The sequence below is a fragment of the Rhincodon typus genome, chromosome 18 (genome assembly GCF_021869965.1).
Source record: "Rhincodon typus isolate 14 chromosome 18, sRhiTyp1.1, whole genome shotgun sequence".
NCBI lineage: Eukaryota > Metazoa > Chordata > Chondrichthyes > Orectolobiformes > Rhincodontidae > Rhincodon > Rhincodon typus.
Genome location: NC_063349.1, coordinates 49,492,380 through 49,513,070, shown reverse-complemented (window position 1 = coordinate 49,513,070; position 20,691 = coordinate 49,492,380). Strand labels below are relative to the sequence as shown.

Below are 20,691 nucleotides of genomic sequence, written 5' to 3'. Positions count from 1 at the left end.
ATAAATTTTTATAAGGTCACCCCTCAGTCTGCTACGCTGCAGGAGAAGAACATCCCAGACTATATATCCTTTCTCTATAACTCAAACCTTCCAGCCTCGGTAATATCCTTAAATCTTTTTTGCACCCTTTCCAGTTTAATGACATCCTGCCTGTAGCAGGGCAACCAGAATTGTACACAGTACTCCAGATATGGCCTAACCAATGTCTTATACAGCCATAACATGATGTGCTAACTCCTGTACTCAATGCTCTGACTGATAAAGGTAATCGTGCCAGATGCCGCCTTAATCACCCTATCTACCCATGACACCATTTTCAAGAAACTATGTACCTGCATCCCTATATCTCTCTGTTTGACATCACTCCCCAGGGTCCTATCATTAACTATGTATGTTCTGCCCTGGTTTGTCTTAGCATAATGTGACACCTCGCATTTATCTGCATTAAGCTCCATCTGCCATTCCTCAACCCACTGGCCCATGTGATCAAGATCCTGTTGTATTCTTAGATAACCTCTTCACTATCCACTATATCATCAATTTTGGTGTCATCTGCAAACTTACTAACCATGCCTCCTATATTCTCACCCAAATCGTTTATATGAATGATGAGCAACAGTGGACCTAGCACTGATCCTTGTGGCACACCGCTGGTCACAAGCTTCCAATTTTAACAACAATCCTCTACCACCACCCTCTATCTCCTACCTTTCAGTCAGTTTTGTATCCAGTTGGCTCTCTCTCCCTTATTTACTAGTCTATCATATGGAACCTTGTCAAAGGCCTTGCTAAAATTGAAGTAGACAATGTCTACCACTCTGCCTTCATCAATCTTCTTAGTCACCTCTTCAAAATGCTCAATCATGTTTGTCAGACACTATTTCCCACGCATAAAATCATGCTGGCTATCCCTAATCAGTCCTTCCTTTTCTGAATGCATGTACATTCTGTCTCTCAGAATCCCCTTCTAACAACTTACCCAGCACTAACGTCAGGACCACTGATCCGTAGTTCCCTGGTTTCTCCTTGCAGCCTTTCTTAAATAATGATACAGCATTAGCCATCCTCCAGTTTCTGTCACTTCACCCGCAGATGTCGAAGTTACAAATATCTCTGCTAGGGGCCATGCAATTTCTTCCCTAGCTTACCACAATGCTCTAGGATGCACTTGATCAGGTCTTATGGATTTATCTACCTTTATGCATTTTAAGACCTCCAGATCCACCTCTTCTGTAATCTAGACTCATTTCAAGACATCATGTTTTGTTTCCCCAAGTTCCCTAGCTTCCATGTCTTTCTCCATTGTAAATACTGGCGCACAATATTCGTTTAGGATCCCATCCTTCTTCTATGGTTCCACACACAGATGGCCACGTTGTTCTTTAAGGGGCCCTATTCTCTCCCTAGTTACTCATTTGCCCTTAATACACTTGTAGAATCTCTTTGGATTCTCCTTAACCTTATCTGCCAAAGCTAATTCATGTCCCCTTTTTGTCCTCCTGATTTCCCTCTTATGTGTATTCTTACACCCCTATACTCTTCAAGGGATTCACTCGATCCCAGCTGTCTGGCTTGACATAGATCAAAGTCTGAATTTCTCTAGTCATCCAGGGTTCCCTACTCCTGCCAGCCTTGCCCTTCAGACTAACCGGAACATGCTTTCCCTGAGCTCTTGTTATCTTGCCTTTGAAAGCCTCCCACTTGCCAGACTTCCCTTTATCTGTCTCCCCCAGTCAACTTTTGGAAGCTCCTATCTAATACTGTCAAAATTGGCCTTGCCCCAGTTTAGAACTTTAACTCGTGACCAGGCCTGTCCTTTATGCATAGCTATTTTAAAACTCATAGAATTATGGTCACTGGTCCCAAAGTGCTCCCCCTCTAACACCTCAGTTACTTGCCCTGCCTTATTTCCCAAAAGGACATTGGGTTTTATATATCTAGAAGATCTCTTGCAGTCTTCTTTTATACTGCTAGCTAGCTTATCCTCCTATTTCATCTTCTCCCCTCTTAATGCTTTTTAGTTGTCCTTTTTTGGTTCTTAAAGGCTTCCAAATCCTCTGGCTTTCCACTAATTTTGACCACATTGTATACTTTTTTCTTGCTTTTCTATGCTAGACTCTCCTTCCAATCAACTCTGGTGTCTGTTTTAATTGAGCACTTCTATAGATTTTTGAGAAGGAACCTGACTTTAATGAAAAATCCTACCTCCCCCTCCTTTTATCTTTTCTGGTGTTGATGTTAACTTGTTGCTTTCAAGTTACTGACTTGCCAAGCTGTTGAAAATAGTTTCTACTTATAAATATGAATCAACAAGAAGATGGGTAGAGGATCTATCCAACTAATGGAGTTTTGGCTGACATGAATATCATTGAACACCAAACGATTATCTGAAAGGTTTTCGACCTATTGTGTGACTAATTGTACAATAACAATGTGTCAGTCCAGGCTTTGTAGTCTTCAGTATTGCATTACTTCTTTATACCTCATTTTTATATAAGGACTTTCGTTAACCAATGAAGACAATAGTTAACAAAAACAGATGCACTCCTGCAAAAATGTTATCCCTTCAATTTGACCTTAATGGAGAATTCATATCCAGAAGGGAAACACCGTCATTGACAGCTAACAACTTGAACTGTCAATACTCCCATCATCGTAAAGTTCCCAAATCTCTCTCAACTGCATTCTGATTCATACCCGACAAACCTTTGTTGTTTTTGCCTTTCTCATCCACCCAAACGTATGTGATCATTTAAAGAAGGAATTTTTTTTTTAACGTGTAGTGAAGAAGATGTGGTTTATCAAAACTAATTGCATAACATTATTTTGTTTTCTTGGCTGCTGAGTTCTGTGTTTCTAATGCCACACTTTGATGTTTGCCAGGTAACTGAATGTGAGATATTTTTGTCTTTACTGGTGAAGTTTTTGGATGGTGATAAACCACAGTGGCTTCGAGCAGTTGCTGTGGAATGCATTCACAGGCTGTGTGTGCAACCTCAGCTGCTACGGTAATAATCTCTTAACAGTTTCTAAGTGCTAATTTGTTATTGCATACTGAGGGTGCTTGGAAAGAATGCTACTACAAGTGGCTTAAACTTTCATTGTTTTTGACTGTGCTTAACTGAGGTTTGTGGTCCATTTAAGTTCATTCTTTCTATGTTTTCTCTTCATTCATGAGATGTAGGCTTCACTGGCTAGGTCAGCATTTATGGCTGATTCTTAATTGCTCAGAGCGCAGTTAAGAGTCAGCCAAATTGCTGTAGGTCTGAAGTTGTGTAGGTCAGACTAGGTTTGGGCAGCACATTTCCTTCCCTAAAGGACATTAATGAATCAGATGGGCTTTTACAACAATTGACAATGGTCACACGGTCACCATTAGGCTAACACTTTACTCCATTTTTTAATTATTAAATTCAAATTCCACTTTCTGCTGCAGTGGGATTTGAACCCATGTTCCCTGATATATGAAGGGCAAAAGAGAGGCGAAAATGGACATTGGGCAGCTGGAAAATGACACTGGAGAATTAGGAATGGGGAACAAAGAAATGGCTGAGGAACTGAATAAGTACTTTGCATCAGTCTTTATGGTGGAAGACACAAGTAATTTCCCAAAAATTCAAGAGTGTCAGGATGCAGAGGTGAGTATGGTGGTCATCACCACGGAGAAAGTGCTAGAAACACTGAAAGGACTGAAGGTGAATAAATCACCCAGACCAGATGGACTGCAACCAAGCGTTCTAAAGGAGATAGCTGAAGAGATAGTGGCGGTGTTAGTGTTAATCTTTCAGGAATCACTAGAGTCAGGGAGGGTCCCAGAGGACTGGAAAATCATTCATGTAACCCCCCATTTTAAGAAGGGAGTTAGGCAAAAGACGGGAAATTACAGGCTGATTAGCTTGACTTCCGTCATTGGTATGATTTTGGAGTCCATTGTGAAGGATGAGATTTCTGAATACTTGGAAGTACTTGGTAAAATAGCATGGTTTCATCAAGGGGAGGTTATGCCTGACAAATCTGTCAGAATTCTTTGAGGAGATAATGAGCAGGTTAGACCAAGGCGAGCCAATGGATGTTATCTACCTGAACTTTCAGAAGGCCTTTGACAGGGTGCTGCACAGGCGGCTGCTGAGTAAGATAAGGGCCCATGGCGTTAGAGGTGAGGTACTAGCATGGGTTGAAGATTGGCTGTCTGGCAGAAAGCTGAGAGTGGGGATAACGGGGTCTTTCTCAGGATGGCAGCTGGTGACTAGTGATGTTCCACAAAGGTCAGTGTTGGGACCACAACTTTTCACTTTATGCATTAATGATCTAGATGAAGGAACTGAGGGCATTCTGGCTTTGCAGACTATACAAAGGTAGGTAGAGGGACAGGTAATGTTGAAGCGGGGAGGCTGCAGAAGGATTTGGACAGGTTAGGAGAGTGGGCAAAGAAGTGGTAGTTGGAATACAACATGGGAAAGTGTGAAGTCATGCAGTTTTGTACGTAGAGTAGAGGCATAGACATTTTTCCTAAATAGGGAGAAAATTCAGAAATCTTGAAGTGCCAAGGGACTTGGGAGTCCTAGTCCAGGATTGTCTTAAGGTAAACTTGCAGGTTGAGTCAGTAGTCAGGAAGGCAAATACAATGTTGGCATTTATTTTGAGAGGACTAGAATGTAAAAGCAGGGATGTACTTCTCTGAGGCTTTATAAAGTTCTGGTCAGATCACATTTAGAGTATTATGATCAATTTTGGGCCCCATACCTCAGGAAGGATGTACTGGCCCTGGAGCACGTCCAGAGGAGGTTCACGACAATGATCCCAGGAATGAAAGGCTTAACGTTTAAGGAATGTTTGAGGACTATGGGTCTGTGGAGTTTAGAAGGATATGGGGGGATTTAATTGAAACTTACAGAATACTGAATGGCCTGGACAGAGTGGACGTTGGGAAGATGTTTCTATTGGCAAAAGAGACTAGGACCCAAGGGCACGGCCTTAAAGTAAAGGGAAGACCCATTAGAACAGAGATAAGGAGGAATTTCTTCAGCCAGAGAATAGTAAATCTATGCAATTCATTGCCCCAGAAGGCTGTGGAGGACAGGTCATTGAGTATGTTTAAGACAGACAAAGGTTCTTGATTGTCAAGGGGATCAAGGGTTATGGGGAGAAACCGGGAGAATAGGGTTGAGAAATTTAGCAGCCAGGATTGAATGGCAGAGCAGACTCAATGGGGCTGAATGGTCTAATTCCTGCACCTATGTCTTATGGTCTAACATTGACCTGGGTTCTGAATTGCTAGTCCATTGACATTACTGCTATACCACCATGTTTCCCAAAAGACTTGTAGGTTTTTTGAGACATTTTAATCATCAAACATCTTTGTTAAAATCCGTTTGTTTTGTCTTTCTCTATATATAAAAAGAACAAATGAACAATTTAAAAACTTCTGTTCTAATTGTAATAAATTGAAGTTGTTGAGTATTAATCTATCTTAGAATTGATTTGCGTTAGTTTTCTAAACACTTTGAAATGAGTATGAAGGGAAGGAATAATTCTGTTGGTCAAACAGTGGTGCATTTGATCTTGGAATAGAGATTTATGGTGTCACAAGAGGCAAAGTGAAAACAAAAAGGTGTAAATTAAATAGCAAGGAATAAAATAGTGGCACTAAAGTTGGTTTGGTGTCGAAAGGTTATAACATACTGTATGTTTATGCATTTGCACTTGTCTTTGATTGAAATTTCTAATTGTCTCGGATTCGATTGTTGAATTATTGCTGCAGATATGCAGTAGCATTCTAACTTCTTTAAACTGCAACAGAACTCCAAAACAGAAAGTTTACTTACATCCTACCAAATTTGAGAATTGTTTGATTCCACCAACAGGTCTTTCTGTCAGTCGTATGATATGAAGCCTCACTCAACAAAGGTCTTCAGAGACATTGTGAACGCACTGGGATCTTTTATACAATCTCTTTTTATTACTCCCAGCACTGGAAGCAATCCAATTTCAAATATGCAGACTGGTAGGATATACCTTTTGTTGTGTTCGACTAACTGGTTTGTTTAAAACAGCTGTTAATATATTTACATCACAGAAACAGGCCATTCAGGCCAACAGGTCTGTGATGAAATAGAGATGATGTGGAGGTGCCGGTGGTGGACTGGGATGGACAAGATCAGAAATCACACGACACCCCAGGTTATAGTCCAACAGGTTTATTTGAAAACACAAGTTTTCGGAGTCTTACTCCTCCTTCAGGTGTGAGTGTGAGATGCAGTATCAGACGCAGAATTTATAAGTAAAAGATCAAAGGGTCACACCACTGTCTCAGATAGAACACTACCACTACACCACAGGAGGCTGCTTCTTCTAAAACTATCTCAATTTCATTAAATAGGATATAGGTTGATTAGCCGTTATCTTGTTGATCTTGCTGGAGCAGGCTCAAAGGACTAATTGGTGAACTCCAGCTTCTAAGTCTTTTGTTAGTATGTTCCTATATAGAGCTCAGAAGCAGACTATTTGGTCCCTGCCAGCACGTATGCTCTAAGTGGTCCCCCTTCCACCTTTCCTGTTCAGTATCTTCTATTCCTTTTTTTCCCTTGTACATTTGTATGGTTTCCCCTTAAATCCATTTTATGCTATTCCCTTCAACTATCCCGTGTGGTAGCATTATGGCCAACTGGCACGTCATGAATTGACCCCTGCTATTACCACAGCTGTATCAAATGTTAACGTCTGTGCAGACCCTAATTTGCCTGACTTTCAGTCTAAGGATGATAGAAAGCACAGATCAGACTTTCACTCTAAGCAAGTTATTATTTATTTTAAGTACAGCTACAAGTAAACAGGTATAAATCATTGGCATATAATACTATTAACTAAAACTCTAATCTCCTTGTAAATCTCCCCCTCTAAAAACACCACACAGGCAAACAAACAGGAAAAGTAGATTTTTGGTGGAGGTACTGGGAAGTGGTCTTTGCTTCCTCGTTCCGATGTTAAAATAATCCTACTTCAGCTGGCCAGGCATGGTGTTCAGTTATCTTTCTCTGCATGCTTCCATTGGTCTGTGAATAGTACACACTGACTTGGAAAACGTCTCTGATTTATCAACTCAAAAGTTCAAGCTCAAAGCAACTGCTGCAGAAACAATAAATGGCTTTCTTCAAATTTAAACTGAGTCTTTTTTTTACTGCAGAGAACAGGCACTTGCTGGGTGTTTAATGTTTGATTGACCTTAGCCCTATTTTCTGTCAATAAATCTTTGCTATTATTGTCTTCCGACTGAATATAGCATAACATAACAACAAATAAGGGGAGGAGTAGACTATTTTACCGTTAAAGTTAGTCCACCATTCATTAAGGTCATGGATGATCTGATCGTGGCTTGGCTTGACTTCACTTTTCCTGCATTTTCCCCATGATCTCTGACTACATTGTCAATCAAAAATTGAACTGTACTTTGAATGATCCAATCTCCACCCCTCACTAGGTCAGAAATTTCAAACGCTAGTGACACTTACAGATGGAATTCCTTTTCCCCTTAAAATAGGAGACCTTTTTCTGAAACTATGCCTCCTCCCACAAGCTCAAACTGCTCCCCAAGAGCAAACATCCTCTGAGCATCTACCATCTTCAAAATCTTGTGTATCCTCTATCGATGATGTATCTATGTTAATAGAATCTTTTAAGGTTCTGATATATCCTTAGACTGTGGTTAATTAAAATGAGTTCTTGCCCTTTATTGTAGAGACCCTGTATTGAACTTTTGATCTGGAATTTTCCAATCCATAATATTTCATGGACATAATTTATTATAAAGGCTGTAATGTGCACCAAGTATTTCTCTGACCACCATCTTGGGAGTAGCGATATTTAATACAAGATTTATTGTGTGGTACTTAATTTTAGAGTCTCTGGAGATCTTGGATCAAACATTTTGACAGCAGGAATTTAACAAGAGGTTTTTGAGGCTGGAGTCTTTGTCAGGGAATTTTAAGGGCACATTACATGGCGATCGACTATTAAAAGACCAGTTGATATTTAGAATTGTTGCCATGTCCAATTTTTAAAAGAAAGACAGAACTGGTTTGTTATGGGTTTTAATATGATTAAGACTTACATTTGGACAGTTATTCACCTAGTATAGGTACGAGTACTGAATTCCATTTCGATTTAACTACCTTGTCTTTTTGAAAAAATGTCTATTGTGCCAATACTTTTAGTAATGGCCATGGTGCCTGAAATAAATGTAATAAATGAAAACCTGATTTGGATTTTTTTTTGTATTGGAACAAATATTAATCACAAATTTAACGGCAGTCTTGTACCACTTTGTGCTGGGTTAATGAATCAGAGCATTCAGCTAGTTGCTATAACTTTGTAGAAGTTCGTTTGTGGGAATCCATCCAGCACAGTCACAATGTGTTCCTTATCCAGTCATTCTGTCATCCAAACATCATGGAATGAAAGGGAAAGAAATGAGAAAATGTTTGTTTTAAATGAATGACCCTATTCTCACAGTCCCATTAACTATACTGTGGTACAGTTTTCAAATATCAAAACTGTCTACAGGGAGCATCCTAAATATTTCCATTTTGAAGGCTGTTAATAAATAGTCCTCACAAATGTGTGCCAACCAAGCATTCATGCAAAGCTTCACGATTTCTGAAACTTCCAGAAAAGCCCAAACATTGCGTATTATGTTGCAGAAATTTCTGACTAGTAACAGCTTATAGTTCATTTGCAGTGATCGCCTACATGTGAAATAAAAACAAAATGAGGTAAATACTCAACAGATCTGACATCATTTGTGGAGAAAGAAAAGCAAATTAATAGCTTGAGTTGCATATAACTACCCTTCAGAATGTTCAATACGCCAAATATAATTGGATGACCATAATTAAGAAGGCAATGATCTTTTTGATATTTTATCACTGGGGACTCTGTAAGCAAAATTCCTGTCCAGATTTGTGTAGACGGAAAGATTAACAGCACTACTAAGTGCTCAAGTAACTTCCTTCAGGATAGAAAACGAATTTAGATGGTAAATATTACTCATCTGCGATAACATTTTTATACTCCAAACAGTTACATTGCAATACGTGGTATACAGGTGTCCAATGATCTGACTAGTTTGAAAGGTATTTAAAACTTTACATTTTTAGTGAGCATTTTCTGGTATGCAGAAGCATTCAACGTGTATATCAATAATCAATGAGTAAAGTTAGGAGTTGACTTGGTAATCCATTTGATCCAGATAAATATGGTGTGATCTGAACAGTAGTGTGGTTTAAATACAAGGGTCAGGTACAGTTTAAAGGAGGCACCTCCATATGGATTATTAATAGTGTCTTCAAGTATCTTCTCCAGATTTTGTTGCTCTTTAACACTTTAAAATTGTACTTTTCTTTCCTTCATTGCTTGTTCAGAAAAACTGTTTAAAAAACAGCAAAATCTTTCCATAGACAACTATAATCAATTACTTTTGAAACAAACAAAAGATACCAAAGTCTGTCCTTTGCATCCATTTCCCCAAATTCTCCAACACTGGTGAATCAGCACAAGTGCTATGGGGTTTGACTGTCACCATTTTATCTTTTAATTGACTTGCAGTTATCAATTGATGTACATCAATCGGCATCACAGTTAAAACTCATTAACACCAATATCATTATTCCAGTTGGATTGGTTGGATTTTCAGAAACAAAATCAGAAATTGGTGGAAAAGCTGAGTAGGTGTAGCAGTATCTGTGGATAGAAATCGGAGTTAACGTTTCCAGTTCTGAGGGTGGGTCACTGGACCCAAAATGTTAACTGTAATTTCTGTCCACAGATGCTGCCAGACCTGCTGAGCTTTTCGAGCAATTTATGTTTTGTTTCTGATTTACAGCATCTGCAGTTCTTTCAGTTTCTATTTGGTTAGGTTTTCAGTTTGATACATGTATCTCTCACTGCCTAATTTGACACTTCATTGCCTTGAATTGGGAGTCAAATTGGATGGAATCTAAAATGAATATCTGACCCAAGCCCCCACATCTTAGATTAAAATCAATAAATATTTAGTAGGTATTCTTAACTTGTAGATTTTGTTTATGCTTTAAATACAATAATTTCATCTACACATGAAAGGAGCAATTTCTATGAATAAAATTGGTTCTTGAATCTTAATGATTAAACCTATTTAATAGTTTCAGTCAGTAATATTGTTAAAAGCTTGGATTCAGTGATGGTGCAAACAAATACCTGAGATAGTATGCTGAGAATATTTATATCTGGCAGTCCACCTCTGAGTTGGTTAGTTCTTGTTCTGCCTGTTTAATGTATTAAAGCTCTTGACTCTTTCTGTTCTTGCAGGCACAAGTGGAGGCGGCGGTCCTGCCACAGCACAGAATGGATCAGGAACGAGTGCTAATGTGGGACTCACCCCACAACCAGCTTTTGAATATAGAGGCACATGGATTCCAATTCTAAATACCTCTGTGCAAGGCACTTCTAAAGCAGCCTAGTGAGTATAAATTCAATTCAATGGCATCGAAAGACAATGATGTGCAAGCATTTCACTTGCAGGACGTAATAATAATATATTGGAATACTGATTCCAGAAGGATAATGTCAAAGGTCTCAAAGAAACTTGTTCGTTGTTTCACCTAGTTGCGGAATGCTGCATTCCATTAAAAAAGTCTCAAGATAATGAGAAAGTAATGACATGCCCAGACAAAAACTTCAGAGCTTATTTAAATGGTTAGATCTAAAATAAGATTTTCAGTCATACTATAATTTAAATGATATTTGAAGGATTTTGCTATATTGATTACTTAATCAAATCCAAGTATAATTCAGTTCCTCAAAAAATCAGTTGCCGTTAAGGTGTTTTTTAAAGTGTTCTGGGATTACTTAGCATGGACAAATTATTTAGGCAGTCCAGGGCTAAGAACCAAACCCACACCTTTAAGAGGCCATATACTATAAATTGAGATAACCAGGTGTAGAGCTGGATGAACACAGCAGGCCTTGTTTGGCCTGCTGTGTTCATCCAGCTCTACACCTTATTATCTCAGATTCTCCAGCATCTGCAGTTCCTACTATCTCTAATACTATAAATTGAGTGTTCTTTTAAAATGTACAGAACCTAGTTGGTTATCATTCTGTGCCCATTGACATTTTGTCAGCTTTTGATGGCACATTATAGACATCATAGATGGTACATTGTAATGCAAGAATAGTCAATCTATGTAGAAACCCGTTTCCACAGTGTACGTTAAATGAAGGTCAGATTAAGCTCAGCTGCAAATAGTCACTGTCTAGACTGGCATGGAGTGTGGTCATATGGGTGAACTACTAGACAGCTGTTTGGATTTATTGAATTATACCCCACCAGGGGTCAACTTGAGAACAAGATGAAAATTAGTGCACAGAAACCTAAACCTGTCTTTTTGCCAGTTTGCATCAATTTTTGAAATGTTTTCAGTCTCTGAGTTTAGAAATCTAGTTGAAAGCCTTGACTATCGTTTTCAACTGAATATCTTTAATGAAATTATCACAATTAATGGAATTATTGGCTTTACTTTAAATGTCTGTTTCCAAATCTAGGAAAGTTGTTCACATTGCGAATATAAGAATTAGTTTTAAGTCAATTCAGAATGGATTTGTACTATATTTTGCCAATTTACATATGTTGTAATTCTCATCTGTTGGTAAAAATGTATATGGTTTGTAAAATACTTAGCTGTTAATTTGAGCTGCTCTTTAGCCTAGAATTGCTGGACAAAGTGGAGCCTCCTACTATCCCTGATGGATATGCCATGTCTGTAGCATTTGGTTGCCTTCTGGATCTGGTTCGTGGCATTACTGCCATGATTGAGGCAGAGTTTGACAGTGAAGGAATTACTTCCCAGCCTGGCGTCACAAAGCAAGCAGCGGATGTGCAGTCTTCAGAGCAACTGGAGAAGCTGTCAGCAAATGAAAAGGCGGCTGGTAATTCACTTGGCTTTACATGTTAGATCTCTACTCTTAATAGTATCAGTTGTAATTGTATTTTGACAGACTATCTCACAGCCACATTTCACAATGAAAAATAAGCAGGATTTTCCTTGGCTGTTTGTTAATACGCAGATGCAATGGCAATATCTATTTATATATCTATCTTGCAGATACATCAAGATTTTCATTGGCAACTTATAGTTCTATGTCATTAATAAAGGTGTTTAAACCGTGAATATTTTTCATGGAGTAAACCAGGAAGTCTGTTCTTAGTGGCGGAAGAGTCAGTACGTAGAGGTCACAGGTTTAAGATGATTCATAAAAGAACCAGAAATGACATGAGAGCTTTTTTATTCACACAGTTACAATATGGATATTATTGCCATAAAGTTTAAGACACTCATCATTAAAAGAAACCTAGCAAAAATTGTAATCAGATTGGCATCAAGAGTTTGTCATCAAATATTTCTCATATCTTCCTTCCTTCTGGTGACAGATAAGGCTGCTATCAGATGCTTTGAGCTATCTTGGTCTAGCACAACTACTTGTTCTTGCGGGTTCACTAGCCCAATTTATTTTGAAATGGAAGTGAAGAAATTAATGTAAACGAGTTGACATTTTTTTAAAATAGGGTAGATTGATAGTGGAATGAAAAGCCAGTAAAATTTTAGCTACTGATTATTGTCAAATGAAACAGCACGATGTGTGTAGATTGTAGAATGGTTACATTGCAGAAGAAGGCTGTTCAACCTGTCATGTCCAAGTTAGCTCTCTGCAAAAGCAACTCAGCTAGTCCCAATTCTGCACTTTTCTCCCCATAACTTTTCAATGAATTTTCTCTTAAAGTGCTTGTCCAGTTCCCTTCAGAATGTCACGATTATATCTGCCTCCACTGCACTCTTAGGTAGTGCATTCTAGATCTGAGCCATTTACTGCGTAATTAAAAAGCCTTTACTCATGTTGCTTGTGGTTCTTTTGGTGTCTTGTCAATGAGAATAGTTTCTCCTTATCTACGCTGTTCAGATGCCTTGCAGTGTTGAATGTCTCTATCAACTGTCCTTTCAACTATCTCTTTAAGGGGACCAGCCCCAACTTTCCGACTGCATTTCATAACTGAACTATAAATGTTAAGTCAAGTCAGGATCCAGTTTTGCTCCCCATTTGCTCATCAAACAATCAGGCACATGGTTGAGATTCACACATGAAGAATGACTGTTTCGATAATTGCCACAAACATTAGTGTGAGAAGAAATATAAGCTGACAAGAAATCCAGTCCATTTAGAAACAAGAAAAGTTGAGATCAGTAAAACAATATTTGGGGCTTTTGATATATTTAATGAATATGCAGCAGTCTTTTCTCCAATATTACCACCCCCAGGTTGTTCTGCTTCTTGAATCTTCGGCAAAAAACGTTCTCCATCTCTTTTGTCCTAAGACCAGCCACATTCAGCATATTTTACTGTAACGTTATTGTAACAGTGGCACGAGTTTTTAGCAACTTCATTTTGTGTTGCACATTTCATTTGTAGTTTTTAAATTTGCATATTTTTGAGGAATTGTGGAAAATTCAACTCCTGAAAGTATAACCCCATACAGATACATGCTTCTCTACATTCCTTTCCAGTTTCTAGAGCTGTGTGGGAGGAGATGGTCGGTGCTTGCTGGTGTGGTCTTCTTGCAGCTTTGTCACTGTTGCTGGATGCCAGGTAAATACAGATGGCTTTTTATATTCTTACATAGCTATGTTTTCCCAGCTGATAGACTGAGCTGAAACTAACTTAAGGATTCATGCCAGTGCAAACCCTGTTTGCAGCTCCAGTTTTTGAAGCCAAGAGGAATCAAATTAACACTGACTCATACAAAATAAATTTGCCTTGGATCAGAGCTGTATTCAATGGTATAGAATGTCAGAATTCTTTGTGAAAGTTGAAAAAATTGTGATGAGATTAAGTGTGCAATTATCCCAATTTCACCATGCCAAAAAAGGTTAATATTTCACTTTCTCTGAGTTATGTCCATAATCCTGATAGGGGGAATTTGCACTGCCTCCTTATGGACCTTGGAGGCCCATGCAGCCAGCAAGAAAATTAGAGGGAATGCTCCTGGTGCTGCTTGTACAAATTGCATGTCTCATTTCCTACATTACAGCATTACTTCAACAATGGGATGCTTTGGGGGTTGGTTAACTCTGTTGGCTAGTTGAAAGCAAAATAGTGTCTACAGCATGATACCCCTTACTGGTAGTTCAAGGAGGCCTGCCTCCTTCCTTTACCCATGCTTAATGCAGATTGATGCCCCTTAAGCCAATTAACCACTTATCTCTCTCTAGCAGGGATGCCTATCCCTCATGGGCTGTTACTAATGACCAAATATGAAAATTACTTTTGAGATTATAAAATGGTGTGTATTAATAAAAATTTTGTCTTTTTCTCAAATATAAAGCAAAGTGCTGTTGAAATGTGGGTCTGGCAGCATCTGTGGAGAGAAACACAGTTAACATTTTAAATCCAATAAGGGAACTCTTCAGAGCTAAATAAGTGTTGTACTAGACTCGAAACATTAACTGTTTCTGATTCCACAAATTTTGCCAAACCAACTGAGATTCTCCAGTATTATCTGTTTTTAGTCCAGATCCCTAGCATCTACAGTACTTTGCCTTTGTTTGTCTTTTTCTCATTGGTTTTGGAGACATAGCAAGAATCTATGTATTCTGTCAGTCGACTTACACAGTCAACAGTTTTATAATTTTCTAATATTTCTACCGTATTTTATTCTCCATTCTCTATACGTTCCTTTTCCTTCTGTGCCAACTGCAGTCTAATATTGGGCTTGCAACAGACCACTGAACTAGTTATATAAAGTAGCTGAGCTTCATGACATGGATGGACAAAATGTACTTTGGTTAGATGGTGGAAAGAACTTGTGCTTAATTCTAACTGTGGAGGTAGCCCTTATCCCAGTGTAACAATCTGTTTCAGTATTCATATGGCTCAATTGCAGCCTCTAGTGGCAGCAGCAAAATGTCACATCTGCACTGTATTGAGTGCTCGTATTTGCTTGATAACTGCAATAATTTTTGAACACTAAGCTTCTACCAGTTTGCTCATAAAACAAGTTTGCCCAATTGTCCGCAAGACTTGGTTTTTTTAAAAGCTATAAATTTTTAAACGTTCAAGTCATCATTTAGCACCAGAATCATCCCTTTAGAAGATCGATTGTGATTGCTTGCTCCCAATGGATTGTTGCGCTGTCTTTTCGATATTGGGACATGGATTTTAAATCCAACAGATCATTGGCGATTTAGTGATGAACTGAACGTCGTGATACTCAGCAAAAAATTGTTCTGCAATTCTGTAGAAAAAGAGGTAAACATAATGCACCCATTGAGCATGGCCCAGATTAATTGCGGTTATGGTGGCCGTGCAATTTAATAATCTGTGCTCAGTCATGACAATTGGCCATTTAGACAAAGGAGTGGTGGATTTCTGCAATCTGTAGGCCAAGAAGAAGTGGGGAAAGAAATGTGGTGCACAGTTCTGAGGAAGGGTCACTGGACCCGAAACGTTAACTCTGTTTTTTCCTTCACAGATGCTGCCAGACCTGCTGAGCTTCTCCAGCAACTTTGTTTTTGTTCCTGATTTACAGCATCCGCAGTTCTTTTGGTTTTTACACTTAATCTACACGTTCCTGAACACTATGGGCAATTTAGTATGCCCAATCCACCTAGCCTGCACACCTTTGGACTATGGTAGGAAACTAGAACACCCGGAGGAAACCCACACAGGCACATGGAGAACGTGCAAACTCAACATTGACAGTCGTCCAAGGGTGGAATTGTACCTGGGTCCCTGGCGCTGTGAGGCAGCAGTGCTAACCACTATGCCTCCGAAAAAAAGGATGTTATTGCCATATAAAGGAAGGTTCACCAGGGTGGTATGACTACTGTATGAGGAGAAATTGGGCAGACCGGACCTGTATACTCTCGAGATTCAAAATGTGAGAGATGATCTCATTGAAATCTACAAAGTGCTTAAAGAAAAAGACTGGATTGATGCAGGTCAGATGCTTCCTATGGTTGGGGGAGTCTAGAACCAAGCGACACAAAAATAATGGGGATGCCATTTAGAGCTGAGATGAGAATTTCTTTTTACTCAAGGAAATGAATCTTTGGAGTTCTGTGCTGGAGGTGCTCAGTATTTGAGTGTATTTAATGTAGAAGTTGTTAAGTATTTGATTATCAGTGGTGTAAAGTGTTATGGGGATTGTGTAGTTAAAATACAAATCTACTCCAAAACCTTAGAAAACATGTTGAAGTGTTCAGTCAGCTTGATTGTATTAAATGATAGAGTATGCTTGATAGGCTGAATAGCCTACTCCTGTTCCTGTGTTCCTATGAGGGGTAGATGTAACATTCCTTATTTGCTCTGTCGTGTTTTACAAGAGCTGTTCCAAGAATGAGGAACTTCAGTTATGTGGATGGATCAGAGAAGCTAGGGCTGTTCTCCTTAGAAGAGAAAAGACTGAGAGGAAGTTTGATAGAATGTTCAAAATCATGAGCAGGTGCGGAAAAACCACTTCCTGATAGAAGGAATCACAAAAAGCGAGCATGTAGATTAGGCAAGGAATTAGGAAAGCAAATGGAATGTTGGCCTTTATTGCAAATGAATTGAATGTAAACAAAGTAAGCTTTGCCACAACTATACAGGGCATTGGTGAGATCACATCTAGAATATAATGTAAAGTTTGTCTCCTTATGGACAGAATACTTAAATTGGAAGCAATTTAGGAAAGGTTCACTTGTCCGATTCATGGTATGAGGGTTTGTCATTTGAGAATAGGTTGAGCACTTTGGACCTAAACCTTTTGGAGTTTAGACAAATGAGATGTGTTCTTATTGAAACATGTAAGATTCCATGGGACTTGATAGAATAGATGCTCAAAAGATATATGTCCCCTCTTGACAGAATCCACAGTTTCAAAATTAGGTGTCTTCCATTTATAGTGGAGATGAAGAATTTCTCCTCAAGGGTCATAAGTGTTTGAAATTCTCTTCCATGGACAGCAGTGAAAGCTGGGTCATTGTCTAGTTCAGCCTTTAATGTGTTCAGATTTGTGATCTACAAAGGAGTCTAGGGTTATTTGGGGCAGGTAGGAAAGTAGAGTTAAAGTAGTCATATCAAGTATGAGCTTATTGAGTAGCAAAATTCCTACTTCTTATGCCATTATGTTATATGATTCAAAAATCAGAGGACATCAATATATTGTGAATGGCATTTAACAAAAGGTGACATCAGGGGAAAAAAACATTCTGGTTCCAATCTGGGAAGCACTACCTTAAGAATATGGTGGAGATAGATTCAGTTGCACCTTTCAAAAGAGAATTGGTTAAGAATCTGAGCAGAGAAAATTTGGAGAGCTACAGGAAAGGGCAAGGGAGTGGGGTTAGCTGAGTTGCTCTTATAGAGAGCTAACATGAACACATCAGGTTAAATAGTCACTGTGCTGTAATCATTCAATGATTCTACATTGAGTTAAATTCATTTCCAAACTGTTTCTTGAAGAACGTTGTTGAAAAGTAAAACTCCTGAAGATTTAGAATGGTTTTTTAGCTCACCTGAGCTTATTTGCTCCTTTGTACACCACTTTGATTTGAAATTGTTCCCTGCAGTATGAAATGTATTGAGTATGATATGTAGACAGTTTTTTTGAAGAAGCTTATTTGTTTTTACAGCACTGATGAAACCGCCTCAGAAAACATCTTGAAAGCAGAAATGACTATGGCTTCTCTCTGTGGCAAACTGAGTCTTGTTACACCAAGAGATGCGTTCATCACTGCCATTTGCAAGGCGTCTCTTCCCCCACATTATGCACTAACTGTTCTGAATAGTTCTTCTGGTGGTTTGCATAAAAGTGAGTAGCTTTTGCATATTGCAGATGTTACATTTTTATTTAATTGATTTTAGTTTGTATTTTTGAAAAGTAGTAATGGACAAATTGCATTCAGTTTGATGAAATTTATCTGTGGTTTTATTGAAAATGCAACTCTATCTGGAATGAACAGTTTAGGACAGTTCTTCCTCCAAATATGCTCATTTTCCTCTTGAGAAATTGCATCAAATTATATAGCATTTCTTACATTGATTGGTTACTGCTACTTTGTGGAGATATTGATTTGATTGGAATTGGTTAGTAAATATGCTTTTTGCTTTGGTGCTGACCATATGGTCAAGAATGGACTGTGGATAGTGCTGAAACAGCTGATATCTGCTAGACTGATGGTGGGGACAGTGTATTTGGCTTCAGTGTTCCTTAAGCAGAAAGTGATAAAGCTGTAATAGTTTCTGCTGCTGGTGGTGTTGCTCAGAATCACACAAATATCAATACCAGGCCATTGGATAAGGAGAAGGTCCTTTTCTGTTGTGTATGTCATAGTCAGTATATTTGTATACATTTAAGAGACACAGTATGTCAATAAACCTTTGTAACATGCCTTTGCAACAGGCATCATCACAGTATGTAGCATGAGCCCTATCTTGGGCTCCTCCTTAACTCTGATTATTTGAAGCATTACAAGCTACAGGTGAGCATGCTGCTCTGTGCAACTTAATGGCTTGATATTAGCCTAGACTCTGATGTGCATGTGGAAATAAAATTAGTATACAATAGCTAGCTGTAATGAACGTAGAATCCCTACAGTGTGGAAGCAGGCCATTCGGCCCATCAAGTCCACACCGCCCCTCCAAAGAGCATCCCACCTATATTCCTACCCTATCCCTGTAACCCTGCATTTTCCCATGTCTAAGCCATCTAGCCCACATATCCCTGGATACTATGGGCAATTTAGCAAGGCCAATCCACCTAATGTGTACATCTCTTGACTGTGGGAGGAAACTGGAGCACCCGGAGGAAACCCATGCATACACGGGGAGAATGTGCAAATTCCACACAGACAATCGCCCGAGGCTGGAATAGAATCTGGGTCGTTGGTGCTGTGAGGCTGCAGTGCTGCCCCAAATTTAACATCTGTTGAGTTCCTTCATGTCAAAAATCACGTGACACCAGGTTATAGTCCAACAGGTTTATTTAAAAACACTAGCTTTCAGAGCCTTGTTTCTTCATCAGGTGTAGTGAGAGACGAGGTATCAAGACACAGAATTTATAAGTAAAAGGTCAAAAGATCATACAACTGATGCGAATGTATTGAATAAACCTAAAATGGCTGGCTGACTCTCTGCTGTTAAATCTGTAATCAGTTAGAAAGGAACTGCAGGTTTCAATTGATTAAAATGCAAATCCCAGAATTTCTTACAAGTCACTGCCCCAAGATGACTAAAGGTTTTATCAGTATATACGAGAGATGATATCTCAGAATCAGACAATGCATTTTAGGTGTGAGACCTTGTTTAGTATCTGCCTTGTTTTAACCTGGTGTCAGACTGGTTTTATTTCCAAAGCAGGAATTTATAAAATTCCCATTGACTGATTGTGTGTACAAATTGTATGCTTTTTGTACAAAATATAATATATCTGCAAGAACATAAGAACATAAGAACTAGGAGCAGGAGTAGGCCGTCTGGCCCTTCAAGCCTGCTCCACCATTAAATAAGATCATGGCTGATCCTTTCGTGGACTCAGATCCACTTACCCGCATTCTCACCGTATCCCTTAATTCCTTTATTGTTCAAAAAAAATCTACCTTTTTTTTAAAAACGTTTACTGAAGTAGCGTCAACTACTTCACTGGGCAAGGAATTCCATAGACTAACAACCCTCTGGGTGAAGAAATTCCTTCTCAGTTCAGTCCTAAATCTGCTCCCTCTAATCTTGAGGCTATGCCCTCTTGTCCTAGCTTCACCTGCCAGTGGAAACATCCTGTCTACTTCTATCTTATCTATTCCCTTCATAATTTTATATGTTTCTATAAGATCCCCCCTCAATCTTCTGAATTCCAATGAATATAATCCCAATCTACTCAGTCTCTCCTCATAAGCCAACCCCCTCAACTCCGGAATCAACCTAGTGAACCCCTTTGCACCCCTTCCAGTGCCAGTACATCCTTTCTCAAGTAAGGAGACCAAAACTGCACACAGTACTCCAGATGTGGCCTCACCAGCACCTTGTACAGCTGCAACATAACCTCTCTGCTTTTTATTTCAATCCCTTTAGCAATGAAGGACAAAATTCCATTTGCCTTCCTAATTACTTGTTGTACCTGCAGACCTACCTTCTGTGATTCATGCACAAGGACACCCAGGTCCCTCTGCATAGCAGCATGCTGCAACTTTTTACCATTCAAGTAATAATCCTTTTTACTATTACTCCTACCAAAATGTATGACTTCACATTTATTTACATTGTATTCCATCTGCCAGACCTTTGCCCACTCACTCAATGTATCTATGTTCCTGTGTGCAAAGTTTCACAGTCCTCTGCACACTTTGCTTTGCCACTCACCTTAGTGTAATCTGCAAACTTTGACACCCTACACGTGGTCCCCAACTCCAAATCATCTATATAAATTGTAAATAATTGCGGTCCCAACACCGATCCCTGAGGCACACCACTTGTCACTGAGCCCATACAAATCTGCAAATGCAAATTCACCCCATAGATTTGAGGGCGTGTGTGTGAATGTTTGAGAGAAAGTGTGTGTGAGTGAGTGAGTGCAGGTCTGGGGGTGTGTGTGTGTGTGTGTGTGTGTGTGTGTGTGTGTGTGTGTGTGTG

At 39.0% G+C, this 20,691-nt stretch overlaps 1 protein-coding gene across 4 annotated transcripts in view; it reads left to right on the top strand.

Annotated features, from left to right (window-relative positions):
• mon2 (MON2 homolog, regulator of endosome-to-Golgi trafficking) overlaps positions 1-20,691 on the top strand; it is an 87,604-nt gene that overhangs the window by 16,543 nt on the left and 50,370 nt on the right. For all 4 annotated transcript variants that reach the window (XM_048608077.1, XM_048608076.1, XM_048608075.1 and 1 more), the window contains exons 6-11: positions 2,884-3,008; positions 5,865-6,004; positions 10,342-10,492; positions 11,738-11,961; positions 13,593-13,674; positions 17,700-17,878. In XM_048608077.1, coding sequence (XP_048464034.1) covers positions 2,884-3,008; positions 5,865-6,004; positions 10,342-10,492; positions 11,738-11,961; positions 13,593-13,674; positions 17,700-17,878 — 901 coding nt within the window. The remainder of the gene's footprint in view (positions 1-2,883; positions 3,009-5,864; positions 6,005-10,341; positions 10,493-11,737; positions 11,962-13,592; positions 13,675-17,699; positions 17,879-20,691) is intronic.